The 25,793-nt window shown below is 50.2% G+C and overlaps 1 protein-coding gene across 2 annotated transcripts in view; it reads left to right on the plus strand.

Moving 5' to 3' along the window:
• The window catches only part of PRPF6 (pre-mRNA processing factor 6), a 46,452-nt gene that overhangs the window by 18,631 nt on the left and 2,028 nt on the right, over window positions 1-25,793 (plus strand). For both annotated transcript variants that reach the window (XM_008531267.2, XM_070588692.1), the window contains exons 10-19: window positions 4,141-4,259; window positions 5,257-5,475; window positions 12,934-13,056; window positions 16,768-16,889; window positions 18,806-18,944; window positions 20,504-20,623; window positions 20,977-21,153; window positions 21,675-21,808; window positions 22,507-22,598; window positions 23,535-23,649. In XM_008531267.2, coding sequence (XP_008529489.1) covers window positions 4,141-4,259; window positions 5,257-5,475; window positions 12,934-13,056; window positions 16,768-16,889; window positions 18,806-18,944; window positions 20,504-20,623; window positions 20,977-21,153; window positions 21,675-21,808; window positions 22,507-22,598; window positions 23,535-23,649 — 1,360 coding nt within the window. The remainder of the gene's footprint in view (window positions 1-4,140; window positions 4,260-5,256; window positions 5,476-12,933; window positions 13,057-16,767; window positions 16,890-18,805; window positions 18,945-20,503; window positions 20,624-20,976; window positions 21,154-21,674; window positions 21,809-22,506; window positions 22,599-23,534; window positions 23,650-25,793) is intronic.

Below are 25,793 nucleotides of genomic sequence, written 5' to 3' on the forward strand. Positions count from 1 at the left end.
GGTCACTGTGAGCACAGGGACAGCACCTGAATGTCCTCACCCCCAGCGCCATGGGCTGGAGATCACGTTGACCTCTACATGGGCCCGGCTTCTGCTAACAGGCATATCTAGTTCAGAGTGCTCTCTTCCTGTCTGGGCCGCCTCCTATACGCCGGCTGGCTGTAGCTTCTCAGGCAACCTTGACACAGCAGCACAGCATGGTAGCTTGTCTCTGGGAAGCGCGTTGGCAGGAGCTGGACCCATCAGCAGTGGTGGGCTTTAGCTCCAGTCCCATGGCTGCTGACAAGATGCCAACGAAGGAGTTCCTGCGCGCTCTCAAAAAGTGGAGACGCAGAGTCCTGGGGGTCGTATGCACCTCTGGGTGAAGTTAATGACCCTACAAGTTCAGTCCCACCTGAATGTTCTGTACCTTAGAAGCTAAATTGTGAAGCTCACCTCCATCAGTATGTATTATATGTATGAAATAAAGAGAAGGAAAAGAGAAGAAATAGTTAATATGCGAATGGAGAACAGGCAGGAGGATCAGATATCTAGTTCTGTGTCCTCGTTGCTCCGCCTGGTCACCTGTCTGGAGGTGAAGACTTTCTTCCATTGCTTGGGCCCTCTGCTCATGTCTTACTTGGTCAGAGTTCTTCTTTCCCTGGACAGGTGACCAAACCGTTACTCCTGGAGGGGCTAAATCCTCAGTGATCTTGCTGTCTTGGGCTGCTATACTTCCCATTAACTTTAACTGTTGGAAATGGGAATACTAAACCAGGCCTCAGGACCCTCTGGGCTCTAGTCATGGTCTCCCTGCCCCTGCCCCTGGCACATGGCGGCAATTCAGTCTCACTTTGGAGCCAAGGTTCACTTCTCCGACCAGTGGCACCAGGAGACCAGAGAGATGGGTGACTGCGTCAGCTTGCAGTGTGCCTTGGTGGACACATCCTCCCTTGGGATGAGAACTCCCGACAGCACAGTTCAAAGACATGGAGGTGGGAGCCAGGCCGTCTCAGTGCGTTTGACGTGCAGCCCCAGGGAGCTGCTTGGATGTCACTGCTTCTTCCCAGACCTGTATGTTCTGGCTGTGTGAGAACCCCCACTGTAGGTGGTTGGTTGTCATGGCATTAGTTGCATCCTGTAAAGTCGAGGCCCGCTCCTCTGGGGCGTTTCTCTCACTCGGTGCTCTGAGTGCTCAGTAGACGTCCCCTTGTTCTACTGAGCTGTTGCCTGAATGACAGAGGTAGGGTGATGCCAGAGAATGTCAGGGCTCAAACCCTTTGCTGCACGTCTTTTTCTGGGAAGTAAGTTTCTTGAATGCGTGATGGGTGACTCCATGGGTGGTGGTACTGGCAGAGCGCTGCAGGCAAGGAAGGCAAATCCATTCCAGTAAGAACCAGTCACTGGCCCTCCAGATGGAACCAGTCCAGGATGTCGGCCTGGTCTGGGAGCTGACCAGGGAACAGTTCTCTTGGAGGGGACTCAGCTCAGCAGTGGGCAGCATCAGACCACCTGTGGGAGGGAGCCTGTGTGGATGAACCCTGAATGGCTGTGGTCCTGCCTCTCTGGCGCTTGCACACGGCTCCATGAAGCAGGCGGGGGCAATGGGTACCCGGAGGAAGCCAGCCCCCATCTGCAGGACGTGGTCCTGTGTGCTATGAGTGTGAGGCCAGATGGATTCCTTGGAGAGCACTCACATGGGTCACAAGTATCTTCACACTCTGATTGTTCTGCCGTCATTCCATGGCACATCTCTTCCCCCAATTTCCAAGCTTCCCACCTGGTTTCTTCCGCTTCCTAGAACCACGGTCAGCTCTTCAGCTGCTGCATGAATCAGCATAGGCCCATCTTGGGCAGTCTCACTTGACCAAGCGGATGATCAAGTGATAACCTGATGCCAGGTCAGGGCAGTCAGTGCTGGTGTACTGTACAGAGTCATGTGTAGACCAAGATGGGCTTTTTCTTCTCAGTCCCTTGATCCTAAGGAACTCCCCAGAGGCCGTAAGTGAGGGCCGAGGGAGGAGGAGGTTGATCAGCAGCCAGCGTGGGAGGCATCTGCCCCATGGCCCAGGCAGCTTACCTGTACCGTACCTGCCTTTGCTCCACCCTTCTCTTGTGCCATTCCACCTGACCACAGGCTGCTGTGCATCTTCCCAGCTTGTGGCTTGTCTGTCACATAGCACCCAAGTTCATGGTGGGTAAATCAGGTTGCTCGGTCACTTAATGTCGCTAAGCCAAATATTCGGTCTCTGCCTGGGCTTAGTGGCCAGCTAGGGGCTTCAGGAGAGAGTAGCTTTGTTCTACAGCCCTAGAGGGGCTCCGTGACTCCTGCTGGGCCTTCCCAGGGGCTCCTTACAGCACACTGGTCAGAATATGTAGACCAAGTGTAGCTGAGTCTGTGAGGTCAGAAGCAGCCTGTGGCACTCGGAAAACAGACGGTAGGGCCCCTCCTAGGTGGTGTGATTCCTGAATGCCCAGGCCCAGGCTGAGGTACTGTCTTCTGTGGCAGGTGGTACGGGAGCAGCAGCTTGTTTTCCATCACAGAGGGGAGGTCCCCACGAGCCCCGGACTGTGGGACCCTTCAAAACTTGCTAAGGGCAGACCCCTGGGGTTTGTGAGGTGTTTCTCCCCACTCCCGAGCCCGCTTGTTCTGGGCATCTTGCATATGTTCTGCTTCCTGCTTACCAGCATGATGACAGCCTGACATGGTGTGCCATGACCCTAGAGTAGGCTGGCTAGGCCATAGGAGAGGGGATGGGGCACCTCCATTTTTACAGGGCCTGTAAAGGAGGGAAGGCCCATCTTCTCAGACAATGAGGTGAGCTGCTTCTGCTGGTGAGGGAGGCTCAGGGTATCACATCCTGGCTTCATCCAAGTCCCCCGGATGGCCCCAGTCTGTGCCCGCATTTCATGTGGGAAACTTTGTGGGTCTGCAAATTCTGCACCATTAAATCTTTCTCTCTTTTTTTTAAAGATTGGCACTTGAACTAACAACTGTTGCCAATCTTCTTTTTTTTTTCCCCTACTTTTTCTCCCCCAGTCCCCCCAGTACGTAGTTGTATATTTTTAGTTGTGGCTCCTTCTAGTTGTGGCATGTGGGACACTGCCTCAACGTGGCCTGATGAGCAGTGCCATGTCCGCACCCAGGATCCGAACCAGTGAAACCCTGGGCCGCCGAAGGCAGAGCGTGTGAACTTAACCACACTCAGCCATGGGGCTGGCCCCTGCACCATTAAATCTTAGGTCTGCTTTCTGCAAGGTTGGCCCATGTATTTTCAAGAAACAAGAGCTCCTTTGGAAGCTTCAAGGTGTTGGTTTCCTGCCTGTGGCCCGAGTTGTCATGTTCTCTCCGTCAGCTCAGTGGTCATTGTCACCCTGCCAGAGGCTTGGCCTTACCCTCCCCTAGTGCTCACTCTGCAGGGCTCTGTGTTTATCTGCCTTCTATTTTGGACTGTTTGGTAAATTGCATCTGAAGAAAGGGCTCTGCTGCTTGAACAAAGGTTTGGAAGTTTTTGGACTGCATTGTGCCTCTTCTGGGAGTCTGTCCCCCTTCCCTGATGTCACTCTGTTTGCTGGCTGCCCGTGTCTGAGCTCCTGAGGGAGCCCACCTGCTGCGGAGCTGGTGAGGTAGCACTGCTGTCAGTGTGGTGTAGCCACACAGTGCCCTGGTTCTCCTTGCACTCCTTGGGGCCCAGGAAGGAGTTCCCAAGCTTAGTGGCCGTCAGACGCACGCCAGCCTGGGCAGACACAGATCCCCGTGTCGTTCTGTTTCCTTTTCCTGTGATTTCTGCATGACTCACACTCACAGCTCGCGGGGCCGGCCCTTCCTGTGTGGTGATTGTCTTCTTGTGTCTGCCTTGCTTTGTATTTTAATGTTGATTTTCAAGTGTGAGCAGGAGTAGAGATGACGCACAGTCCTCTGTGCTATCCTCAACTGTCTCCTGTGCCCGAATCTTGCTTTCTTTTTCAAGGTGTTTCACATTGGTCTGGTTTCTGTCTGCCCCAGACCTGAGAGAACCCGTTGAAAGGGTAGGCCTGCAATCCCAGTCTGTCATCCAGGGGAGAGACCATCTGACCCTGCTGACACCAGCATCCTCTGACACAGCATCCTGCTTTCAGTTCCCCTTTTCTGTGACCTGGTTTCTCGTTTGACCTCTCCAGCCCTTGAGCATGTTCCAAACTCGGTTCGCTTGTGGAAGGCGGCTGTTGAGCTGGAAGAGCCCGAAGACGCTAGAATCATGCTTAGCCGAGCTGTGGAGTGCTGCCCCACCAGCGTGGAGGTGAGTTCGCCAGGTTCTCGTCCGCCAGCCCTGCCAAGGCCTGAGCCAAGTTCAGTGTCTGGAAGTGGGATCAGCTGAACATTGAGCTCACCGAGGCTGTGATTCTGGAGACTGTAAGGCAGTGTGAAATCACAGGATGCTGCCCTGTCACACAGCTACCAGGCAGAGTGGTCAGTCTGGCTGTGGCCAGTTCTGCTCCTGATGGAAGTGCAGAACAGAATCTTAACTCTTCTCGGACCACTGCAGAGAATTCTGTGTTGAGCACTGTTTTTCAGGGGTCAGTCCTCCTAATTCAGCTTAGTTTGTAAATGGGACCCGAAGGGTAGAGGGTGATAGAAAATGCTGGTGTATCTTTCTGCCAGCCCAGCATGAGGTTGGCTCTTTGTTTCAAAGCTAGTTGGATTTCTTTAGTTTTAAACCTTCTCTTCATAACATTCTGTGCAGTGATTTTTAGTCTTGGTTTTATGATATCCAATATGTCTTTCATTATCCTAACGGGTATTGTGAAATTCTCCAAACGAAATTAATCTTAATTTATTTACATAAAAATAAATAGAGCCCATGCACATTTTTGGTGATGAAATGTTACAGAATCAACAGCTGCAGTATGAGAACTCCAGAAGGCTGAACTCCATGTGTCCTTTCAGCTTGTGAAGGCAACAGTCATATCGTGTTCACCTGCTGTCCTGACACCTGGGACAAGTCTGGCACACTGTGTATGTTTAACCAGTGTTTGGAATGTGTGACTGAGAATCTGTCATCTTTTTGCGTTAACCAGAGAGTCACTTAAATAAGTCAGAAGCATAACTGAACAGTTACGAGATTAGGCAAAAAAATGCTGCTGCACCCATTCATGGGCTCTGTTTACGTGGTCCTTGAAAGCTTTTAGAAAGAATTCTGTGAAGGTGCTGTGGGCCTGTTGAGATAGGCTCACCCTCCAACCTGGCAGGTTGTGCTGAGTGCTGTCCTCTTGTTTTCTGGTATTTTGTCCATACAGCTCTGGCTTGCTCTGGCGAGGCTGGAGACCTACGAAAATGCCCGCAAGGTCTTAAATAAGGCCCGTGAGAACATCCCTACAGACCGGCACATCTGGATCACGGCTGCCAAGCTGGAGGAAGCCAATGGAAATACGCAGATGGTGGAGAAAATCATTGATCGTGCCATCACTTCCCTGCGGGCCAATGGTGTGGAGATCAACCGTGAGCAGTGGATCCAGGTAAGGTTGGCAGGTAGGACTCCAACTGTGGTCGGATACCAAGATGTCTGCTTTAAAAATGGATGTTCTGCACATTGGAGTCTCTCGTAGGGTAGGGGCTGCAGGATGGTCCCTGAGAGTTCCCATGCTGTCACAGGGTGGCTTTTCTTATGTGACCACATCATTGCCTTTTGTAGAGTCAGGACCCGGAGCACAACTTGAGGTTGGACACTGGAGAACTTTCAGGGCACGTGGGACCTCACCCCTCTGCAAGTAGAAATAATGTGATTGAAAAGGGAATGACAGTCTTATGGCTTCTTTCATTCTTTCCTGTCTTTTAACTTTTTCTGTGGACTGTGATTAGTGGAGTCTCTGAAGAGCTTCTAACCCAGCCACCAGGACGGGTGCCCTCTATTGCCTTGCCCACTGCCAAGTGAGCTTTCTGGGCAAGGGCTCTCCACCTCCTGGGAGGCCCAGCCTGTCATGTAGCCAGCCTAGGAGAAAGCGCCTCTTTACGCTGGTCTGCATCATTCCACCAGGAGGGGCCCTACAGAGCAAGCCCCTTTGCTTCACCCACTACCCCTCAACATTGGAAGATGGCCCCAGACCTCCTGCCACCTCCCTTCTCTGTGCTCCTGCTGCCACAGTTCCAGTTACTGTTCTCAGACTCACCCAGGCTGTCTATACCTGAGCTGCTCCAGATGTAGCTGCTCTAGGTATAGCTGGTGAGGGCATTTCCCCTCCTCCTGATGAGGCTGCTTCCAGTGATGCTGCTCCCTCTTCCTGGACCCCTTCCTGATCACTGCCTCTGCTCTTTTTCACGTGTATAGTATTAATCCATGTGGCCCCTTTCTGTGTTTGGGCAATTTTTTTTTTTAATCTCAGGTGCAAGGCCTCCATGTCCCTCTAAAATTTAACCATCCAAATTCAACCCTTTTGTTACTTCAGTGTTTTTTAGCCGTGTTGTTAACATTTTTGATGCTCTGATTCTTTTGCAGAGATCCAGGTTCCAACTAGTATCATCTTCCTTCTGCCTAAAGGACTTTGTTTAACAATTCTTTTAGTGCAGGTCTTCTGGTGGAACATACTTCCAGTTTTCAAATGTCTGGAAACAGTCTTTATTTCATCTTTCTTTTTGAAAGATATTTTCTCTGAGTATAGAACTCTAGGTTGACAATTTTTTTCTTTCAGTACTTTAAAGATAATACTCTGCTGTCTTCTCGCATGCATTATTTCCACTAAGAAATCTGCTGTCATCCTCTTTATTCTTCTGTACATAGTGTCTTTTAAAAACTTAATTTAAAAAATTTTTATTTTCTAAATTTAAAACTTTCTCCCTGCTTTTAAGATTTTTTTATCATTGGTTTTGAGCAGTTTGATTGTGATATACCTTGGTGTAGCTTTCTTCATGTTTCTTCTGTGTGGAGTTCGTTCAGCTTCTTGGATCTGTGAATTTAGAGATTTCATCAAATTTGGAAAACTTGTGTCTATTGTCTCTTGAACTGCCCTCCGCCCACTTCAGGTACAGACCATTGAAATTGCCCCACAGCTCATGATGAGCTATTCATTTTTTAAATTATTCTTTCTGTTTCATTTTTTAACAGTTTATTAAGCTATAGTTAACATTCCATAAAATTTACCCACTTAAATTGTACAGTTCGGTGGTTTTAGTATATTCACAGAGTTATGCAACCATTGCCGTAATCTAATTTATAGCTTTCTCATCACCCCAAACAGAAAGCCTGTGCCCGTTAGCTATCACTCCCCTTCCTCCTAATCTTAGGCAACCACGTTCTTTCTCTGTGTACTTGCATCTCTGCTTTTTTTCCTCTATGGATTTTCATTTTATGGATGTTTTATATTGAATGGAATCATACAAGATCTGGTCTTTTGTGACTGGCTTTCACTTAGTATATAATGTTTTCAAAGTTCATCCATGTAGTAGCATGGATATGTTGAAATCTTTTGCCCATTTTAAAATTGTGTTATCTTTTTATTAACGCTTACTTGTTATCTTTTTGTTTTTATTGAGTTGTAAGTTGTTTTGTTTTTTCCTGAGAAAGATTGGCCCTGAGCTAACATGTGTGCCAGTCTTCCTCTATTTTGTATTTGGATCATGGCTGCCAATGAGAGGTATAGGTCCATGTTGGAGAATTGAACCTGGGCCGCTGAAGCAGAGTGTGCTGAACTTAACCACTAGGCCACGGGGCTGGTTCCAGAATTCTTTATATATATTCTGGATACAAGTCACTTATCAGACTATACGATTTGCAAATATTTGCTCCCCTTCTGTGGGTTGTCTTGATTATATCACTTGTAGCACAGATGTTTTTAATTTTGATGTAGTTCAGTTTATTTATTTGTTTCTTTTGTTGTTCATACTTTAGGTGTCATATATAAGAAACCTTCCCTAACCCACGGTCATGAAGATTTACTCCTGCATTCTCTAAGATTTTTGTTTAGGTCTCACATTTAAGTCTATGATCCGTTTGAGTTAATTTCTCTATATGGTATGAGGCAGGAGTGTGACATCATTCTTTTACATGCGCATGTCCAGTTGTTCCAGCACCACTGTATCTTTCCCCCATTGAGTGGTCTTGGCACCATTGTGGAGGACCAGTTGATCATAAATGTACAGGTTTGTTTCTGGACTGTCAGTTCTGTTACATTGGACTGTGTGTCTGAATTTATGCCAGCACAATACTGTTCTGATTACTGTAGCTTTGTGGTAAGCATTGAAGTCAGGAAGCGTGAGCCCTTCTCCTTTATTCTTTATAAGGTGGTTTTTAGCTATGCTTGTTTCGTTCTTGTTTCTATGTGAATTTTAGGATCAACTTGTCAGTTTCTGCAAAAAAGGCAACTGGGATTTTGATAGAGATTGCGTCGAATCTGGATCAATTTGGGGGACTCTTGCCATCCTAACAATAGTAGGTCTTCCAATCCATGAGCATGGGATGTCTTTCCATTTATTTAGGTCTTTTAAAAAATTTTTAGCAGTATTTTAGTATACTAGTATTACACTTCTTTTGCTTTATTTATTTCAAAAAGTATTGTATTATTTTTGATGCTATTATAAATAGATTTTTTCTTAATTTTATTTTCAGGTTGTTCATTCTCAGTGTATAGAAATACAATTGATTTTTGAATACTGAGCTTGTGTCCTATGACCTTGCTGAAATAGTTTATTAAATTGTAATAGTTTTAGTGGATTCTTTAGGATTTTTTATGTACAAGATCATGTCATCGGCAAATGTAGTTTTACTACTTCGTTTTCAATCTGGATGCCTTTTATTCCTTGTCTAATTGCTCTGGTTAGAACCTCCAGTACAATGTTGAATAAGTGATGAGAGCTCACACCTTGTTCCTGATTTTAGGGGGAAAATGTCTAGTCTTTCCCACTGAGTATGATATGAGCTTGTACAGCTCACTGATGCTCTGGTTATTTTTTAAACTGTTCTTTCGTTCTCTCAGTTTCATTTTGAATAGCTTCTGTTGCTTTGTCCTCAGGTTCTACTAGTCTTCTGTAATGTCTGATCTACTGTTTATCTCAGATAGGGTATTTTTCATCTCAGAGTTTATAGTTTTCATTTCTAGAAATTTAATTTTGGTCTTTTTAAAAAAAATTTCTTTTGTGTCTCTACTTGACGTTTTGAACGTATGGAGTATAGTTATAGTAGTTGTCTTAGTGTCTTTGACTGCTGCTTCTAATATCTGTGTCAGTGTGGGGTTGATTTTGGTAGATATTTTCCCCCTCGCTGTAAGTTGTGTTTTCCTGTGTTCTTGTGTGCCTGGCAGCCCTTGGTCTGCAGCGGATGCTGTGAGCCTGCCTGTTGGGTGCTGAATCTGCTGCATTCCTGTGGGCACGGGGGGCATGGTGTTGGAGGGCAGTTCCATGGTCAAGGCCTTCTGGTTGTTTGGGTCTTGCTTTGACACTGTGCTAGGTCAGACTCAAGCAGTCATCAGTTTGGGACAGTTTAGGGCTAATTTCCCTATGGAGACAGGGCTTCTCTTTGGATTCTTCCCAGGGCCCTGTGTCTCTTGGGGGTTTCCAGTCTGGCTGGTGGGAATGGACACTCTTCCTGGCCCCCTCTGAGCTCTGAGGACTGTTCCTACTAATCCTTTCAGCTGGTTCTTTCCAAACACTCGTGCGCTGGGGGGTTGTTCAGTGAAGACTTGTGGGGGAGCCTCTACAGAACAGATGGCTAGGGTTCTGTCTCTTGTGCTTAGGCTTGCGTCCACTCTCCCCTTGGTCTTCCAGGGCTCTCAGCTCTGCCTCCTCCAGTAGCCCTTCCTGGTCCCCCTCCCTGTGCTACAGCCTGGAAACTCTCTCCAGGCAATGGGCGTGGCAGACGTGGGGCTCCCCTTGACTGTTTCTGTCTCACTTCTCATGGCCCTTTGCTACTGATGTCTAGTGACTTGACAACCACCGCTTTGTAACTTTGTCTGGGTTTTCTGGCTGTTTCAGGAGTGACAGTCTTGGCTGGCAGTGGCAGTGTTTCTTCTAGTCCTTTGAGAGCCTCTTGGATGCTGATTTTGCCTGCCTCAGGGCTCGCTCTTCCAGCTCTCTGAGCACCTTCTCCATCTCCCTTGAGCCCTGTAGCCGTGTGATGCAGCAGAATTGAGCAAGAGCCCTGTGTGTCCCTGGAGTGCTCCTCTGCACCGACTTCCACTCCTCAGCCCCTCTTGGGGTGCACTTGCTTGGCCATAGCGAGTCTGTCTGTCCTGCCAGCTTGCATTTTCATCCTGTCGGGAAGGATGACTGCAGGAGGTGATGGCAGATGTCCTGTCCCCTTGGTGGTTGTCAGACCACCCTCCTACAGACCCTTCACTAATACTAGAGTGTAATGCAAAGGATCTGAATGTAGACCAGTTCAGTCATTTTAAGGTTAATACAAAGTTTTTCATGTTGTCCTGCAAACAGCATTATAACTTCGGAAAGTTTTGCCTCCTGAGTAAGTCACCATTTATTGAGCACCTACTGTGTCTAAACGTCATTTAATCTTTGCCTTCTTACTTCCCATTCTTTCTGGAACCCACTCCAGTGAGGCTCTGACCCCACAGTGCTGCAGTTCTGGAGAGCCTCGGTGGCAGATCCAGCTGTCGGCGCTGTTTGTCCTCTCAGCCTGCCTGTGCCCTTGGGTCACTTCGACACGTGCTGACACGCCTTGTTTTCCTTCCGTCCCACTGGTCTCTGTTCTCCCTCTTCTGCTGATTTTCTTTCTCTTCTCACATTCTAAGTAACTTGGCTGTTTGGCCCTAAGACCCTTTTGGAGACTTTCTGTGCTCCCCTCTTTGTTGGTCTCATCTCACCTCATTGCTAGGAATGTTGTTTACATGCCAGGAAACCCCAAATGTGCACTGTGCTCTGGGTGCACCCCACAGCCCTGAATGCACACCCATGCTGCCCTGCATTCCCCTGGAACATGGGATAGCACCACAGCCTGGTGTGTCCAAAACGCGTCTCCTGGTTTGCCCACAAAACTTACTTATCTGTAGCCTTTCTCGCCTTAGTAGACAGCAGCACAGTTCATACCTCATGAGTGACTCCTTTCTTTCACACCCCCGTCCACAAGCAGTTTGAGTCTACCCCTACGTCTTTCCTGGGTCCAGGTGCTTCTCGTCAGCTGAGTGAGCTGCCATCCTCGGCCAGACTTGGCAGTGATGCCCATGGGCTTCCCTGCTGCTGCTCCACACAGCAGCCAGGGAGGTCCTCTTTTTCTTTTTAAATTTTTTTAATTTTATCTTTTTGAGGAAGGTTAGCCTGAGCTAACATCTCCTGCCAATCCTCCTCTTTTTGCTGAGGAAGACTGGCCCTGAGGTAACATCCACGCCCATCTTCCTCTATTTTATATGTGGGATGCCTTCCACAGCATGGCTGGATAAGTGGTACCATGTCTGCACCTGGGATTCGAACCGGCGAACCCTGGGCCACTGAAGCGCAGCGTGAGAACTTAACCGCGGGGCCACCGGCCTGGCCCCCAGGGAGGTCCTCTTAAAACAAGACTGGTTCTGTGACTCATTCTGCAGCCTGAAATCTCCCAATGTCTTCCTGCTACCCTTGCCATGGCTTGCGAGGCCCCAAGGATGCAGTTGGGGCTGTCGCCCCACCAGTTTGCTACTGTGCTTCCTTGCTCATCACTGTCCTTTCCTGTGCCTTAGCATGTGCCCTCTCCTCAGCTCTTTGCCCTGGGTTCTGCCTAGGATGCTTTTCTGGTGCTTGTAGGGCCCCAAGGGGCTCAGGTAAGGGCTGCTGTGCTGTGCTCGTTTCATATTCCAGGTCTATCTAGTGAAGCCTCTGGGTCGGCAGCACATGTGCCCCTGTACCGTCTCCCTGACCGATTCATCACAGATCTCTCGCTGATGGAAACAGCAGAGTGGTTCTTTCTCTTTTCTGTTGCAAACAGTGCTACAAAAGGGTCCTGGTACATATGTTGTTTTGCACATATGAGAATATATTTGTCAGATGAATTCCTTAAAATGGAATTGCCGTGTCAACATATGTGCATTTTGTTTCGATAGAGAACTTGAAATTGGCCTCTAGAGAGGTCCACATGTACTCCGCTGCTGTGTACTGACACCGTGTCCCCCCCCACCTTTACCATACAAGTGCGTTGGCACGTGTTTTGATGGTTCTGGTCTGGTATGTATCTAAAGTACTTACAGTAGTTTAATGAGCATTTTAAAAGTAAGAATAGCCAGCCTTGAGTTTCTTTTCAGATGTTTAAAAGTAATTTGCAGTTTTATTTTCTGGAGAACTGTGTGTTTATGTCCTTTGCAGTGTTTCTGTTGCATTGTGGTCCTTTCCTGCTTGATGTACCAGTGACTTCAGTGGTAGAGTTCTGAGTCTCGTGCTATAGAACCATGACTGTCTTCTCTCTCCACATCCTGAAACTGCTCTCCAAAAGTCAAGTGCTTTTCTGCTCGTCAGCCTGCCCACCTGCCCAATGGGATGCCCTTGTGATTGGTCCCTTCCCCAGGTTTCTGTCTCGTCTTCCATGTGGTGGGCTCCTCCACACCCTGACAGGTCTGTCTCATGGTTAGTGTGTGTCTTCCTTCTGTCGATTTTGAATTTTGAGTTCCAGACCAACAGATACAAGTCTTTGAACTTGTCTTTTACTCTGACTGCTTGGGAAGTGTCTTTAGCTTAGGAACCCCTCATAGCTACTGAGTTGCTTACTCTGGTACTTCGTACACAGTAGATGCTTATGTAATTTTTGTTGAGTGGATGGATGTAGCTTCATTCAGTCATTAGATATTCCTTGAGCATTTATCTGCTGGGTGGCAGGAATGGGTACATCAGTGATCGAGACAGACACAGTCAGACAGGCAGTGGCAGAGCCTTAAAGGCATCAGAACCGTCGGAGGCCACACCACCTGCGATACGAAGGATCTCTCAGTTCTCACCATCCAGGAATGCATACTCCCTGCCAGGCACCTGCAGCTCTGGGCTGTGAATTCAGTTTTGTGTCCCTCTTTCAGGATGCCGAGGAGTGTGACAAGGCTGGGAGTGTGGCCACCTGCCAGGCGGTCATGCGTGCCGTGATTGGTATTGGGATTGAGGAGGAGGATCGGAAGCACACCTGGATGGAAGATGCTGACAGTGTAAGTCGAACTACACCCACCTGGCGTCTGTTTGTGGGGAACAGCAGGCACCTTAGACTTAGGCTGTGGTTTGAAAGTCTTTTTGACCCCACTTATTTTTAAACATAGTTACCATTGTGAAGAGTGCAGCTTTCTGTTAGCCAGGTTTACATGAAGAGCTGCCTCGTGAGGATTTGTTAATCTCCAGAGCTCCCTGGTGCAGGCCTGGTTATATATGTATTGTGGACCAGGAGCCAGCACAGAGTCTGAGCTCACACAGCTTCCTAGCTCTTTACCTCTCAGTGTCTGGGTTGTCTCCCACCCCCTGGTTTCTGTTATAAATTGCACTTCAGAAAACATTTTGCATGCAAAACTTTGGCCTACTTTGAGATTATTTCCTTGGAATAGTTTCCCAGAGCAGAGATTTTGGGGTCAAAATGGATATACACTACACATTTAAGTTACTGAATACCTTAAGTGTGGCCATCTCTTTTTTTAGCTTTATATTTTGAAATAGTTTTAGACTTATAGAAAAGTTGCAAAACTGTGTGAAGAATTCTTATATGCCCTTCACCTGGATTCCCCAGGATTTACCCACTTTACTATGTTTGTTTTTTCATTCTCTGCACAGGTGCACATGCACGCACACACATGCCTTCTATTTTTTTCTGAACTGTTGGAGAGTAAGTTGCAGATGTGATGCCCTTTACCTCTAGACACTTCTGTGTGTTTGTTCAAAAGAGCACATTCACTTACACAACTACAGCGCAGCTATCAAAATCAGGAAATTAATGTAGGTACAGTACTATTACGGCATTTGCAGACTGTATTCAGATTTCACCAATTGGCTCACTAAGTGTCTTTTTAGGTAAAGGATGAGGAGCTGCCCAGGGTCACGTCCTCAGGTCTCCGTGGTCCTGGCAGTCTTGACGAGGGCTTTAGTCTCTGTTTTTCATGCGTCTGACTCTTTTGAGGAGTACAGGCCAGAAATGGTGTAGAGCCCACTTGGTTCGAGCCTCCACAATGTTTCCTCATGGTGAGTTGAGGTTCTGCATCTTTTAGGGTGTTGTGTCGTCTTGGCGGGTTGTGTCGGGAGGCACAGTCAGCTCTGACTTCTGACAGGTTTCTCTGCCGGAAGGTTACTGTTTTGTTCCTTTGTAATTAGTGAGGATTTTGTGAGGAGAAACTTTGAAACTATGTAAATACACCATTTCTCGCCAAACTCTGATCTACTAGTTTGTAAGTCCATTAGTGATGTTTTTGGCTTGTATCAGTTTTTACTGTGGTATTGACCAAATGGTGATTTTCTAAATACCATTTCTCCTACAGTTTATTAGAGTTTATTAGTTGGAATTCTACGGTAGCAAGGAGGCTTCCTTTCTTTCTCATTCACATGGGTATTCACTTCTTTACATCTGGAGAGACTAAGGGTTCCCGCTCTCCTCTGTGAGATTACAGTCCACTGCTGGCATCATCTGTGTGGCACTCACGCAGCCATCGTCTTAGGTCCTGCATGTGCCAAGTCCCAGAGCATAGGCACAGGCTGTCCGTGCACCTGCCAGGGGCTGTGTGGCTGCACATGGCCTTGTGCACACTAGACACACACTCTGTTCGTTAGAGGAATTAAGTCGCAGGCCAATTGTAATGGTTTTTTTAAAGATTGGCCCTGAGCTAACATCTATTACCAATTTTTTTTTCTTCTTCTTCTCCCCAAAGCCCCCCAGTGCATAGTTGTAGGTCCTTCTGGTTGTGCTATGTGGAATGCCGCCTCAGCATGGCCTCATGAGCAGTGCTAGTTCCACACCCAGGATCTGAACCAGCAAAACCCTGGGCCACCAAAGCAGAGCGTGCAAACTCAACCATTTGGCCACGGGGCCAGCCCTCATAATGGTTTTAAAAAATTTTTTCATTGTGTAGTATTTAAGACATAAAAAAGTTAGAGAATAATTTAACAAATATCCGCACAGTGTCTGTTTTGGAAGAAAATTCTTAAATATGCACAAGAATCCCAGCTCCTGGTTGCTGAGCCCCTCTGTATTCTGAATGTGGAATTAAACACTTTGCTTCTTTTTATGCTCCTTACTGCCTTTGACAACATTGGAAGCCCTCTCTGGGGGTGTCAACCTGTGGATACCAGATCATGGGAGCAGAGACCCACGAGCCAGTCAGGTTTTCTCTTGGTTCTGATCATCTCTGTCATGTATACTGGAGTCAGCACAGCTCTCTTTCAAAGCACTTTGTAATCCTGGAGGAAGAGCTGAAGTCTCTTGTGCTCAGAAGTATGGAGTGTCTTCCTGGTGCTCCCAACACCTCGGGACTGGCCCAGCCTGCCCACACCCGAGACCCTGGGCATGCTGTCACTTGCTCTTCTGGAGCCGTGGAGGCCTGAAGCCTTTGTAATTGGCCTCCAGGACCTTGGTCAAAAGTCAAGGAGAGGACCCACAACTAAAATGTACAGCTATGTACTGGGGGGATTTGAGGAGAAAAAGTAGAAAAAACCAAAAAGAAAAAAGAAGATTGGCAACAGTTGTTAGCTCAGGTGCCAATCTTAAAAAAAAAAAAAGTCATGGACAGGGGTACAGACCAGTTTGTATGGGGTCCCCTCCTTGCCTAGCTCCGTCACTTCTCCAGCTGCTCCTGGGCAGGACATGCCTGAGGCAAGGCCCTACCTGGTTTCTGTGGTGGTCAAGTCAGATCGAGGTCACGTGACCAAGGAGCGACATCTGAATGAGGAGGCCTTGGCTGTGCTAAACCCTGCTCTTTGTTCTCCTCTACACCCATTTCTATGCTGCTGGTCCTTGAATACCCGGAGGCTTGCTAGTGGCCCTCTTGGAGGAGGCAACTGTTGATCTGGGAGGTGGCCTTGGGTGGCTCAGGTGCCCGCCCGCCCCCCCCCCACTCTGGTGCGAGGACTTTCAGGGCTGTGAGGCCGCCTGTCTAGTCCCATTCCATGCCATTTTGACGTTCATAGTGTAAAACTTTGCTGCTGACACACTTCCTAGTGGCTTTTCACTTACCTCAAGATACAAAACCCCTTCTTGGGGTGAGAGTACTTTCAGCATCTGCAGAGCGTGGAGGACAGCAAGTTTTCTTGGGCAGTGAGCGAGCATCCGGCTTTGAGGTCTGTGTTGGGCTTTGTCCTGCATAAGGCTCAGTGAGAACAGCCATCAGCCTGTTCCACTGGGCGTCCGGGGGCTGTGACCACCTGGAGAGATGATCACCTCAAGTAGTGGCTGGCTTTCTTATCGTCTTGCTTAACACTAGCCAGGGAACAAAATCACTCTTGCACAAGGAAGAAATGTCTAAAGAAAAGAGAGTGTTTGTGGTAGTTCTCTTGGAGTGTATGGTTTCTTTCTCTTTGTATTCACCTGTGTTTTACAGGTTTCCAATGAGCATAATTCCGTAATGGAAAATGTAGACTGCATTTAATTCTGAAAAAGAAAAGAGTATGTGTGGCATGTGGTCACACCGTCCTGCCTCACGTGCCTCTAGCAGTGGCTGGTGCTCCAGTGCGCCAGCTCCTATTGCCTGTCGAAGGCCAGCAGACAACCCTGTCACGGGTCCCACCTGCTTCTGTTTTGGTGTTCATGTTCCCAGCCTCCTGGACTGTGCTGCTTGTTGGATCATCCCGTTGTATGATTTTAGCAGGTGTTGTCATTAGGGAGGTGTGACTCCTCCTGCTCCCTTGCTGGTGCTGGGCCGCCCATTCCCACACCTGTCTCTCTGCTCTAGTGTGTGGCCCACAACGCCCTGGAGTGTGCGCGAGCCATCTATGCCTACGCCCTGCAAGTGTTCCCCAGCAAGAAGAGTGTGTGGCTGCGGGCTGCGTACTTCGAGAAGAACCATGGCACCAGGTACATGGGAGACTGTGTGCTAATTAAATGCTGACTCTAGGTTGTGCTGCACTGATTTTTTTTTTTTTTTTTTGAGGAAGATTAGCCCTGAGCTAACAACTGCTGCCAGTCCTCCATCTTTTGCTGAGGAAGACTGGCCCTGAGCTAACATCTGTGCCCGTCTTCCTCTACTTTATATGGGGGACGCCAGCCACAGCATGGCTTGTCAAGTGGTGCCGTGTCCGCACCTGGGATCCAAACCGGTGAACCCCGGGCTGCCAAAGCGGAACATGCGCACTTAACCGCTGCACCACCGGGCCAGCCCCCACTGTGCTGAATTTAAACCTCACGTCCCCCAGATGGGCAGGTGCCCGAATTTGAGGTTCAGCCCTCTGTGATGAGGGGCAGCAGCTTCTATGGCGCTTGGGACTTTGCAGCTGGAGCTGTCTTTAAGGCTCCTTCTGCAATAGGATTATTACTGCTTTATAGTTGAGAAACTGAGGCACCAAGGGGTCCTGTCTGCTGAAGCGCTTACAGCTGAACCAGCGCATGCCTGATGGCCTTGGGGTGTGTGGGGCAAGGCTGTAGCCTGAAGCCCCACGTTTGTGCCGAAACCAGCTTCAGCAGTGTGGGCGGTGCGGCATCTGGGCCCAGGCAGGCATGTTTTTCATTTAGGCTGTGCTGGATTTGGGTTTGGGCTGGTTTTTTGCTCTAAGGAGGTCCTTGACAATTTTCTTTAATTGTGCTCTTTAATTGAAAAAACCTTTTGGGTCTGCCTTTTTGGCTGTGACTGCTGATTCAATTAGGTCTTGCAATTTCTGGTGTTGAGTGGATAGCTGTCCAGGGCATCGGGCTCACATCACTGCACACCCTCTGCCTGGGTCCTCTGCTGCTGGCCCTGTGCTGAGTGGGGACCACCTTGCTGGTTGCACCAGGGCTTCAGTGGGGCGTGTGAAGCCCTTATTCTTGTTTTGTGGCGTTGTTAAGTCTCAGTCTCTTCAGGATGTCTTTCTTTCACAAGTGTTGCTGAAGCTCCTGTTTCCTCCCCACTCCCGCCCACTGGTTTGGTATTGTGGAGTTAACTCCTTTGGGGACCTTTTGAGATAACAGCAGTGCTGGCTTGCCCTGTTCAAGTTCACCTCACACGGTCCAAGTCTGGAGCAGAGCCTCTCCTGCCGGGTGTGGTTTGTGGACATGCCTCCATGTGGCCTTAGTGGCACTGCTGCTCTTGATCCCTGGGCTCAGGGGGCCTTTGCCCCCCATCTCTGGTGCCTCTCCTGTCAGCTGACACATAGATGATGTGCGGAGGTGGCGTGCTCAGGGTCTAGGGTTGTCTGGAGCACAGTGTATGCTCTGCCAGGCCTCGCTCCACACAAAGTGGTTCTGTGCCCTCACTGTCCTGCTGCTGAGGTCCCCAGAGGTTGTTTGTGCCAGTTGGTACAACAGGATGGTGGGCCATGTGAGAGCTGAGGGGGCTTTACACCTGATAACCCGTCTGGTGGTCTTCTTGCTCAATAGTGACCTAAAATAACTTTCTTCCAATAAGACAATTTCTTTGGATGCCGAAGAATAGACTTGGGGTCATAATCTTTATCGCAGATATCGGCGGATCTGTGTTAAAGATGAAAAGGCTTCTCCTGTCACCCCAACCCTGCGGTTAGCGCTTGCCCCTGGACACACGGCCATAAACGGGCTCTTGAGAAGCTCGTAGGTCAGGCTCTGCTGTTTAAACAATGTGTCGCTTTGTAGCACCCTCTCCGTGGTTGATATTAGAACCTTTATGGAGAGAAAAGATTTCCCCACACTCTCCCCATTGTAAAATCTGGTAAATCATTTATAGTGTCGAACTTTGGAGCAGTAACTATCTTTTTAGCACCCGCACCACTGTTGCGAGCACCCTGTGTGCTCTGGCGGTGACCGTGCCCTCTGTCTTGCAGGGAGTCCCTGGAAGCACTCTTGCAGAGGGCCGTGGCCCATTGTCCCAAAGCGGAGGTGCTGTGGCTCATGGGCGCCAAGTCCAAGTGGCTGGCAGGGGATGTGCCGGCGGCAAGGAGCATCCTGGCCCTGGCCTTCCAGGTGGGTGAGGGGTCGCCTGCGCTTCGTGGGGCCTGTGCACACAGACCCCTGGCCTTCCAGGTGGGTGAGGGGTCAGCTGTGCTTCTAGGCGGCCTGTGCACGTAGACCCCCGCCTTGGCTCCGGCCGAGGCCTGAGGTCTCTGGTGTGCACGACCTTTCTTAAGCCCTCACCCTGCTCGTTGATAGGAGCTGACCTGAGAGAGGGGACATGGGAGGTCAGGACGCACGGGACTCGGGCTGTTCTAGGCAGCTGGGGCCCTGAGGGGACCTGAGAGTTGGAAAATGGCCCAGCTGGTGGACACCGGCCTCTTGGTCACTGCCATTCAGGGTGACCACAGGCCGAATGTTCCAGAACGCAGAACACAGGGCAAACAGCACCATTCCCCAAAAGTAGCCGAACCGCACCATGTCCCCACACAAGACCACAGTGACAACCCTGTTCCTATATGGCAATTAGATTGTCCAATCCTTGGAGGAAGGCGGCCAGTCCCATGTACTCTGAGCCCAGGGGCATGCTTTGGGGTCACACATGGGCCACCAGTGCTGCCCAGGCCCCATGGTAGGAGGAGTTACATTCAAACAGCTGTACCCAGCCAGGCTTATTACGATTGGTGTCATGAGCTGTGCAGTTTTTTCTCAGTGCTTTATTTTTGTTGTCACTTATAATATCCTAATACTGTGTGACAGTATGAGTATTAAGTCAGTAGTTTGCAACATCCTTTTTTTATAAACTGTAGAGCACTATGTAAATGTCAATCTCTTGTTGTAACCCAAGCTAGCATAATGAAGTTGTCCTTCCTTGAGTAAATACGGTGATTGGGGACCAGCCTGGATATAGCCTTTTGCTGTCTGCTGTCTGTCTGCGGGCTCCCAGTTTGAGGACACTGCTCCTCTCTGGGTAGTCACAGCACTCTCGCGCCATCCACCTGGGCACTGCTGCCTCTCTGCAGCACCCTGAGGTGACTCTCCTTTCCTTGCCCATCACCGTGGGGCTGCTCATCAGCTCTGTGACATGGCAGCCTGAGTGTGGCCAGTGGGTTGTGTGCTTTCAGGAGGGTGCAAGGGTGCCACCCACGTGTCCACTAGACTCTAGGTAGTATGTGGCCCAGTCCTGGCCCTTGGGAGCCCAGTGATGCCCTGGGCATCCTTCTGTCCTGCCCTCATGGACACATTGGGACAACCAATTCTTCGTCACCAGGCTTGGGAAAGAGCAGGTCGAGTGTGGCAGATCCACACGGGTGGGATGTGAGTGACCCGCTCCAGCTTGGGGTGGACCCTTGTGAGAGTGGCTCTGCAGCTGCAGCATTGCCGCCTGAGCACTGTAGAAGCCTCGTGTCTGCATCGGGGAACGTGGGCTGGCTTGTTTTCAGGTAGGTCATCATTCTTGGACTGGATTCTGCTTTGTCATCTGTCAGCCTGGGAAGTGCTTAGATCAGACTGTCCTGGAGCAGAGTGAGGCCCGGCTCGGCTCCCAGGCTGGCTGCTTTTGATTAAGTATAATCTACGCCCGGTCACTTTTGTTCTGAGCCCATCCTGATGCTGTTGTGCTCACCCTCCAGGCCAACCCCAACAGTGAGGAGATCTGGCTGGCAGCCGTGAAGCTGGAATCTGAGAATAACGAGTATGAGCGGGCCCGGAGGCTGCTGGCCAAAGCACGGAGCAGTGCGCCCACTGCCCGGGTGAGCAGAGCTACTCAGGCCACGCAGAGCCCTCCTGGCCACGTGGCCTTGGGGGAACGGGAAATGATGGGAGGCAGACTGAGGCTGTGACACTCTAGGTTCATCTGTTCACACTTGACTTTAAAATGCATTCTTGTGTTTGTACCCCACCTTATTCCAAAAGACATGAGACAGCTTACAAAAGTACAAAAAATACAGCAGCGTTTAAGGTGAGCTGTAGCATGAACTATGTGCCATGAAGGTGCCATCCTGGCCCCGGGCCCAGTGCTAGACGCTTCCCGAGCCAGGGTTGGCCATCCCCTCTAGACCGGTGGTGGACGCAGGGGTTGCTTCACGGTGCGCCTGCCTCACAGGTGTTCATGAAGTCTGTGAAGCTGGAGTGGGTGCTTGGGAACATCGCGGCTGCCCAGGAGCTGTGTGAGGAGGCCCTGAAGCACTACGAGGACTTCCCCAAGCTGTGGATGATGAAAGGGCAGATCGAGGAGCAGGAAGAGCTGACAGAGAAGGCTCGGGAGGCCTACAACCAGGGGGTGAGCCTAGCCCTTGGAGACAGAACGCGCTGGGGCAGGCTGTCATTGCCTCTCTCCTCCTATGGGAATTGGTGGGCCAGTGGTCAGCGACTTGTTTAGGCCCCAGCTGGTGGAGTGGTGGACTAGGGGGTGCTGGACCCTGGTCCCCTCACTCAGTCCTGTGCTTTTCCTTCTACAAAACTGTACATGCTGCACTCAACCAAGTGCCGGTTGTGGCACACCTAGTGTACAGGCCGCTGTGTACACACTATGTGCATGTGTACACAGCACAGGCATGCACATAAACACACACACCCTGTATACACTTGTACAGAGTGCAGCCACGCACATAAACACATACACCCCGTGCACACATGTGTACAGCACAGCCATGCACAAAAAACCCCACACACAGACCTGAGGTGTGTGAGTCTCTGTGGACACAGGTAGCTCTGACTTGGCCTGAGGAGCCGGCCACAGCTGTCACAGCCCCTCCCAGACACCAGACAAGGCCCTCTCTTAATTGTCTGTATTGGCTGCAGTTGAAGAAATGTCCCCATTCCACACCCCTGTGGCTTTTGCTTTCCCGGCTGGAGGAGAAGATTGGACAGCTGACCCGAGCTCGGGCCATTTTGGAGAAGTCTCGCCTGAAGAACCCGAAGAACCCTGGCCTGTGGTGAGTCCTGGGGGGCCCAGCTCGCCTCCCAGTGGGCTGTCCTTGTTCCGTTGCTCTTGCTGAGTTGTGTGCAGTGTTTCCAGCTCAGGCTCCTTGAGAAGGGTGGCAGGTACTGGCCATTGAGGAACCCGCTTCCTGCCTTGGTGGGTTCGGCCCGGACACTCAGATGGCCCTGGGGATGATCTGATGCAGTGTAGTCTGTGCCGTGATAAGAGGGTGCCCAGAGGAGCCAGGAGCTGGGGATGGATGAAGCCACAGAAGAGGTGCCGTCTGGGCAAGGCCTTGAGGAATGAATGGGAATTTGCCGGGTGAAGATGGCATTCTGTCCATAGGAAACAGTGCACACAGGGGGGCAGCACAGAGCTCAGGGTGTTAGGGCTGGAGCATGAGGGGGGCACTGAGGGAGACACCAGAGAGATGGGCAGGTCCTGCGCTCCACTCATGCCCTGGCACTTGCCGTCCCGGTGGTCTGTCCTGGTCCTGCATATCTTTACTTGCACCTGAATCTTGGCTACGGTGACAGCTATGGTGGGCTGACAGTGGGGTGGGCACCACCTCGCTTCTCTAGTGGAGAGCTCTACTTGTGGAGCTGGAGGCTCTAGTCACTGTAGCTCCCCGCGCTTCCAGAACTGCAGCTGGGTTTGTGGCCCAGCTGTCAGTGGACCAGTGCTGGACGTCCCCTCTGGGCCTCTCTGCAGGTTGGAGTCAGTGAGGCTGGAGTACCGTGCGGGCCTGAAGAACATTGCCAACACACTCATGGCCAAGGCGCTGCAGGAGTGCCCCAGCTCTGGTGAGAGGCTGCAGGGACCATGGCCGTGCTGAGAGAGTGGGTCTCCGGGCTCACACAGACTCCGGGAACGTGCTGTTTGTGTGAATCCTTCCAGTTAGAAGTCCCAACTGTCCTTGGGCACTAACATTTGACCAGACTCCCAGTCTCAACATGGGGGGTTTGACTTCGTGTTCTGAGGTGTTGCCATTGCTTTTTCTTTTAAAATTTATCTTTTATTATTTTACCTTGTGTGTATAAATAATGCACATGCAGTACGTATAAACAAATTTGGAGTATAAAGAAGGATATAAAAATTACCTGTATGCCCACTACTCAGAAATCATTGTTTTTAACTTGTTTGTATTACTGTACAAAATTAAAGTCGTACTGTGTGTTTAGTTTTTTGCCTTTTTTTAAAGCTGAAAATTTTGTGAGAATTTTCCATTTTCATTGAATCTTCAAGAACATAAATTTTTTAGTGGTTTCATAGAATTATCTGTGTGGATATGCCAGAAATATACCACTCACCCATTGGCGATTATCTGATAATAATCTGATGATAATTTGAGATTACTGCCTTTCTGCATGAGTCTTCGCTTGTGTTTCTGACTGTTTTGTTACAGTAAATTCTTAGACATGAAATGACTGAGTCAGTGGGGATGAAACCTTGAAGGCTGTTGGTACTCCCGACCCTACTGCTCCCAGAAGGTTGTCCAGACTGTGCCGTCAAGGCTGCTGTGGTTCCAGGGCAGGCAACGGGGCGGGCGGGCACGTGTGGCCTTCGTGTTCTCCCGTGATGGGCCCTGTGAGCAGACGTTTGGGAGATCACAGCCATGGTGTGTGCACACACCCCGGGTTAGAGTCTCCGCAGGCCCCTCAGGCAGCCTGTCTGGATGTGTGGGTTTCTGGAAGCAGAGGTGGGGTCTTAGACGTGGTGTCTTTGTGTCTGAATTCCAGGTGTCCTGTGGTCTGAAGCCATCTTCCTCGAGGCAAGGCCCCAGAGGAAGACCAAGAGTGTCGATGCCCTGAAGAAGTGTGAGCATGACCCCCATGTGCTGCTGGCTGTGGCCAAGTGAGTGGGGAGTCCTTGTGGAGTTGCTGGCCTTTGGGGACCTGATGGGACTTCTTGCTGGGGTCCAGCTGGTCCCCTGAACAGGGCAGGCTTCCCTGGTCCTTGGCCGCTGGGGCCCCTTGACAAAGTCTTTTGCTTTTTTTTTTTTTTTAAGATTTTTTTATTTTTTCCCTTTTTCTCCTGAAAGCCCCCCGGTACATAGTTGTATATTTTTAGTTGTGGGTCCTTCTAATTGTGGCATGTGGGACGCCGCCTCAGCGTGGTTTGATGAGCAGTGCCGTGTCCGCGCCCAGGATTCGAACTGATGAAACACTGGGCCACCTACAGCGGAGCACGAGAACTTAACCACTCGGCCACCGGGCCAGCCCCAAGTCTTTTGCTTTGACCTAAGGCCATGTAGATGTGTGCTGCCCAGGTGGCCTGGGCTGTCCCAGACCCCCAGGAGGGCAGCCTCCTTGGGGCCCCTGGCCCTCCTTTCCTCTGTCCTGAGCTCCTTCTCATGGGACTGCTTGCTCTGTCTCTGCCACTCTTTAGCTTGTACCTCTGTGTAACCTGGGTTGCTCTGCTTCCGTTGTTCCATGCAGAATTTAAGTGATAAGCAAAGCCCCTTTGGCTCGAAGGGCTGTAAAGGAGAAAATTGTTTTCCTCATGTTAGGGTGAGACAGTGGATGCTGTCACCTTTGTGACTCCTGGGAGTGGTCCAGGGCCTGTTGGTCAGGCCTAGTCAGCATGCCTAGGGGTGCAGAGATGAATGTGCCAAGGCCACCTCTCCTTTAGGGTGATGGTCTCCAGGGCGAGAGCAGGTCAGCAAGCCCACCTAACACAGCATGACTCAGGTGTTGGGTTTTGGTAGCAGGGTTTCCTGGGGAGGCGTGTCGTGTGCAGTACAGGGCCTTGGGGGCCCTGGGAACGTTGGACGAGGTGGTGGCTAGAACATGGAGAGCTTTGGGAGCCATCCTGACCTCGCAGGATCTCTCCTTCCTGCTCCCTGCATCCAAGAGGATGATGGCCTGAGAGGAGCCCAGCTGAGTGCAGGGCAGGGGAGAGTGTGGTCAGAGGGGGCAGGGAAGCGACCATGCAAGTTGGGGTGGAGGGGTTGTCAGGAGGAGCCTGGCTGGGCTCCTGGGACTGCTGCTTGGGGCTTTCACCTGGGGGAGGTGGTGTGTGTGGCCTGGGAGTTTCAATATGCTGGCGCCGCCTGAGCTGCAGCCTGGCCTACCCCTGACACATGCCCAGGTGGCGTTGGCCCCACTTCCTCAGGTCCTGCCTGGCACTTCCTCTCCAGCCGCTGTGGAGCCGAGGGCACTGCACATGGGGGCTTCCCACAGGCTCCTGCGGCCCAGCGTGGGCTCCCTGCCCCCACCTTGTGCTTCTGCCTCCCAGAGTGACTTTTATGTGTGACAGTCTGATAGGGCAGCCATAAAACCTCATAAAAGGCTTTGTTAAAGTAAATAAGTCACTCTTTGCTGTTCCCAGGCTGGTGTTCTGTGTGCCTGCTATCTGGGTTTGTGCTCTTTAAATCACAGTTTATCTAACACCAAGCAATTAAGAATACCACAAGGCTTAAAAAGCAATCAAGCTATCAGAGCATGAAATAATTCTGTTTTGTAACTGAGGCCAGCCCAGACAGCTGCCTGGAATGGAGAGTTCGTGGTGCACTCGGCTGCTTTGGTGCTTCTGGCCACACAGGGATGCAGAGCTGGGTGGAAAGTGGAAGCCACCAGGAGTCCCAGCCTGTCAGAGTGCTCCCGTGCTGTCCTCCCCACCGTCCATCCTTCTGTCTGCTCCATCCTGCCTTCACTGGCGTGTAGGGGAGGGCTCCTGTGACCCCTGATTTGATTTCCGATGGTCCTCACTCATGGCTTCCAGCACAGGCCCTCTCCTGGCCTAGTTTCCAGGTGTCTATCTGCCACTGCTGACCTGAGGCCCTTCTTCTCTGTTGGCTTGGGTTCCTGCTGGAGGCTGCCCGATGGGGCATAATGATCCAGAAGGTGTCTGTTAACGAGCAGGCTGAAAGTTCACTTAGCGCTACCTAATCAAAGGCTTAATTTTCTGTTGTTTACTTTTATCTGTTTGTATTTTACTTAGTTTACCTTTAGAAACTTCTAGGAGTTTGAAGTTCTTGCTCTGTGTGTGGGTTTTTA

This window comes from Equus przewalskii, chromosome 21 (genome assembly GCF_037783145.1).
Source record: "Equus przewalskii isolate Varuska chromosome 21, EquPr2, whole genome shotgun sequence".
NCBI classification, from domain to species: Eukaryota; Metazoa; Chordata; class Mammalia; order Perissodactyla; family Equidae; genus Equus; species Equus przewalskii.